Source organism: Oncorhynchus kisutch, linkage group LG13 (assembly GCF_002021735.2).
Source record: "Oncorhynchus kisutch isolate 150728-3 linkage group LG13, Okis_V2, whole genome shotgun sequence".
In the NCBI taxonomy this organism is placed as follows: domain Eukaryota; kingdom Metazoa; phylum Chordata; class Actinopteri; order Salmoniformes; family Salmonidae; genus Oncorhynchus; species Oncorhynchus kisutch.
This window is the reverse complement of record NC_034186.2, coordinates 7793489-7798488: the sequence shown is the minus strand read 5'-3', so window position 1 is coordinate 7798488 and position 5000 is coordinate 7793489. Positions and strand designations below refer to the sequence as shown.

Below are 5000 nucleotides of genomic sequence, written 5' to 3'. Positions count from 1 at the left end.
TCAAACACACACACACACACACACGCACAAATGCACACACACACACGCTCAAACACAAACACACATGCTCAAACACACACACACTCAAACACACACACACACTCAAACACACACACATGCTCAAACACACACAAACACACACACACACACGCTCAAACACACACTCACATACACACACACACGCTCAAACACACACATGCTCATTCACACACACACACACACACATTTTTGACCTTCCTCTTTATTACCCTCTAAGGGAACCAATTATGAGTCACCAACCTGCTTATTCTCATGAAGCACATGAAAGTGTCACAGCACCATAGTGGATATATAGGACTCAGCATCGATCGGCTGTATGAGAGAGAGACTGTCTGAGACTGAAAACAGACCACTTTCTCCTACTCTCGCTCCTCTCAATATAGGACTCAGCATTGATCGGCTGTATGAGAGAGAGAGACTGTCTGAGACTGAAAACAGACCACTTTCTCCTACTCTCGCTCCTCTCAATATAGGACTCAGCATTGATCGGCAGTATGAGAGAGAGAGACTGTCTGAGACTGAAAACAGACCACTTTCTCCTACTCTCGCTCCTCTCAATATAGGACTCAGCATTGATCGGCTGTATGAGAGAGAGAGACTGTCTGAGACTGAAAACAGACCGCTTTCTCCTACTCTCGCTCCTCTCAATATAGGACTCAGCATTGATCGGCTGTATGAGAGAGAGACTGTCTGAGACTGAAAAACAGACCGCTTTCTCCTACTCTCGCTCCTCTCAATATAGGACTCAGCATTGATCGGCTGTATGAGAGAGAGAGACTGTCTGAGACTGAAAACAGACCGCTTTCTCCTACTCTCGCTCCTCTCAATATAGGACTCAGCATTGATCGGCTGTATGAGAGAGAGACTGTCTGAGACTGAAAACAGACCGCTTTCTCCTACTCTCACTCCTCTCAATATAGGACTCAGCATTGATCGGCTGTATGAGAGAGAGACTGTCTGAGACTGAAAACAGACCGCTTTCTCCTACTCTCGCTCCTCTCAATATAGGACTCAGCATTGATCGGATGTATGAGAGAGAGACTGTCTGAGACTGAAAACAGACCGCTTTCAAGGTTATTGGTTCACTGGGGAAGGACCCAAGGTTATTGGTTCCCTGGGGAAGGACCCAAGGTTATTGGTTCACTGGGGAAGGACCCAAGGTTATTGGTTCACTGGGGAAGGACCCAAGGTTATTGGTTCACTAGGGAAGGACCCAAGGTTATTGGTTCACTGGGGAAGGACCCAAGGTTATTGGTTCCCTGGGGAAGGACCCAAGGTTATTGGTTCACTGGGGAAGGACCCAAGGTTATTGGTTCACTGGGGAAGGACCCAAGGTTATTGGTTCACTAGGGAAGGACCCAAGGTTATTGGTTCACTGGGGAAGGACCCAAGGTTATTGGTTCACTGGGGAAGGACCCAAGGTTATTGGTTCACTGGGGAAGAACCCAAGGTTATTGGTTCACTGGGGAAGGACCCACGGTTATTGGTTCACTGGGGAATGCCTGAAGTTTATTGGTTCACTGGGGAATGCCTGAAGTTTATTGGTTCACTGGGGAATGCCTGAAGTTTATTGGTTCACTGGGGAGCGATCCAAGATGCTGACTTTAAACAGGATAATATGTAGCAGGGAGGAGGGGAGTATGGAGGGAACTAGGGAGGGGAGAGAGGGAGGGGAGAGAGGGAGGGTAGAGAGGGAGGGGAAGAGAGGAATGGGAGAGAGGGAGGGGAAGAGAGGTCCCTGACCCAAACCTTGACCTGAGGGAGGGAACAATGTCCCCCCTGAACACCCTATGATGCGAACTGATTAGCTGCATGAGTGAGCCTCTCTCTGTGTGTGTGTCACACACTGGCGCACACACTGGTACACACACACACACACACACACACACACACACACACACACACACACACACACACACACACACTGACATACAGAGACCTATTCTACAGGTGTTTTCTTACCTGTGAACACCTCCGGTGGCTCTCACACCAGCCCAAGACGTCATCACTCTGCAAGGCAGAAAAAAAACGAATAAACTGAGGAATCACTGAAATAAACCACACTCTTTCACACAGCTTTACTTCAGCAATTCAATATTAAAAATTCAACAACACATTAAATCTGTGTTTCTGGGGACAGCCACACACCACAATGCCCTTTCTGTAACGCCTCTTCCTTTGATTCATGGCTGTGGTGCAAAGACCCAGACCAGACCCAGACCAGTTTTACGTCTCGGAATGGAAGTGGGTTCAGGCCTCGGCGAGGACAGTCCTTAGTCAACATTGCAGGCTACGCCCCAGCGTGAAACCACGGTAATGGGTGTGAGTCATCACCTGACCAGTGGTCGGTCCTCAAATACCACTGGTGAACAGTAGAGAGAGGACCATCACGGACTAGTGGTTAGAGTGTAGGGACGGCAGGTCTCCTAGTGGTTAGAGTGTAGGGACGGCAGGTAGACTAGTGGTTAGAGTGTAGGGACGGCAGGTAGCCTAGTGGTTAGAGTGTAGGGACGGCAGGTAGACTAGTGGTTAGAGTGTAGGGACGGCAGGTAGACTAGTGGTTAGAGTGTAGGGGCAGGCAGGTAGCCTAGTGGTTAGAGTGTAGGGACGGCAGGTAACCTAGTGGTTAGAGTGTAGGGACGGCAGGGTAGCCTAGTGGTTAGAGTGTAGGGGCAGGCAGGTAGCCTAGTGGTTAGAGTGTAGGGACGGCAGGTAGCCTAGTGGTTAGAGTGTAGGGACGGCAGGTAGACTAGTGGTTAGAGTGTAGGGACGGCAGGTAGACTAATGGTTAGAGTGTAGGGACGGCAGGTAGCCTAGTGGTTAGAGTGTAGGGACGGCAGGTAGACTAGTGGTTAGAGTGTAGGGACGGCAGGTAGACTAGTAGTTAGAGTGTAGGGACGGCAGGTAGACTAGTGGTTAGAGTGTAGGGACGGCAGGTAGCCTAGTGGTTAGAGTGTTGGGCCAGTAACTGAAAGGTTGCTGGATCGAATCCCAGAGCTGACAAGGTAAAAATCTGCCGTTCTTCCCCTGAACAAGGCAGTTAACCCACTCTTCCCCGGTATGCAATCATTGTAAATAAGAATTTGTTCTTAACTGACTTGCCTCGTTAAATAAAGGTTAAAATAAAAAATCCTATAGGTTCCATCTCTGGTGAGTCTATAAACATTTGAGATAAAAGTTAACATAATTGTCCCAAAACACCAGAATTAAACAAATGTACACTACATGAGCAAGATCTCATTCCAAAATCATGGCCATTAATATGGAGTTGCCCCCCCCACCCCCTTTGCTGCTATAACACTCTTCTGGGAAGGCTTTCCACTAGATGTTGGAATATTGCTGCAGGGACTTGCTTCCATTCAAAAATTCTGCATTTGTATGCTGTAGCGTTAAGATTTCCCTTCACTGGAACTAAGGGGCCAAGCCTGAACCATGGAAAACAGACCCAGACCATTATTCCTCCTCCACCAAACTTTACAGTTGGCACTATGCATTTGGGCAGGTAGCGTTCTCCTGACATCCGCCAAACCAATATTCGTCCGTTGGACTACCAGATAGTGAAGTGTGATTCATCACACCAAAGATCGCTTTTACACCAGTCCAGCCGATGCTTGGCGTTGCGCATGGTGATCTTAGGCTTGTGTGCGGCTGCTCGGCCATGGAAACCCATTTCATGAAGCTCCAGACGAACAGTTATTGTGCTGAAGTTGCTTCCAGAGGCCGTTAGGAGCTCAGTAGTACATCTGAGGACATATGAATTTGACGAACTGACTAGTTGGAAAGGTGGCATCCTATGACGGTGCCACGTTGAAAGTCACGGAGCTCTTCAGTAAGGCCATTCTACTGTTTGTCGAAAGAGATTGGCTGTGTGCTCGATTTTATAGAGCTGTTAGTAACGGGTGTGGCTGAAATAGTCGAATCCACTAATTTGAGCGGTTGTCCACATAATTGTGTATATACAGTATATGTTGAACTCCTCCACTTGAGAGGAGAATAAGTGTCATTGTCTGTCTGATACGAACGTAGCAGACGTCAAATAAATCTCCTGACCGGAGTTCCCACATCCGCTTTTCAGCAGAAAAGTAAGCTAGGTTGAACAAACAATATCCTGGATACGTTTGTTGGCAACTCCTCTAGGGATGGTCTGATACAGACATCATGGAGAGAGAAACACTGACACAATAAACAGGGCTGTAAAGTCAAGCTTTAGATTCCTTCTTAAAAGTGCAGTGTTGACTCGGGAGGCTCGGTGATGTAAAGATGGCCTTGGGCCCACCAGTGACAGGATGATCCATCCCCATTCTACCTCAAAGATGGCCTTGGGCCCACCAGTGACAGGATGATCCATCCCCATTCTACCTCAAAGATGGCCTTGGGCCCACCAGTGACAGGATGATCCATCCCCATTCTACCTCAAAGATGGCCTTGGGCCCACCAGTGACAGGATGATCCATCCCCATTCTACCTCAAAGATGGCCTTGGGCCCACCAGTGACAGGATGATCCATCCCCATTCTACCTCAAAGATGGCCTTGGGCCCACCAGTGACAGGATGATCCATCCCCATTCTACCTCAAAGATGGCCTTGGGCCCACCAGTGACAGGATGATCCATCCCCATTCTACCTCAAAGATGGCCTTGGGCCCACCAGTGACAGGATGATCCATCCCCATTCTACCTCAAAGATGGCCTTGGGCCCACCAGTGACAGGATGATCCATCCCCATTCTACCTCAAAGATGGCCTTGGGCCCACCAGTGACAGGATGATCCATCCCCATTCTACCTCAAAGATGGCCTTGGGCCCACCAGTGACAGGATGATCCATCCCCATTCTACCTCAAAGATGGAAAACACCAATTAAAACAGAAAGCCCTGAGCGGGTGATAAGCCTTACTAACGAGTCCAAAACACTCTCTCCCTCTGAGTGAGCAATGTTTACCCCAACGCAGGATCATCCTCTC

The 5000-nt window shown here is 48.7% G+C and overlaps 1 protein-coding gene across 2 annotated transcripts in view; it reads right to left on the bottom strand.

Annotated features, from left to right (window-relative positions):
- Positions 1 to 5000, bottom strand: part of anos1b (anosmin 1b) — a 180056-nt gene that overhangs the window by 145145 nt on the left and 29911 nt on the right. For both annotated transcript variants that reach the window (XM_031785504.1, XM_031785503.1), the window contains exon 2: positions 2002 to 2049. In XM_031785504.1, coding sequence (XP_031641364.1) covers positions 2002 to 2049 — 48 coding nt within the window. The remainder of the gene's footprint in view (positions 1 to 2001; positions 2050 to 5000) is intronic.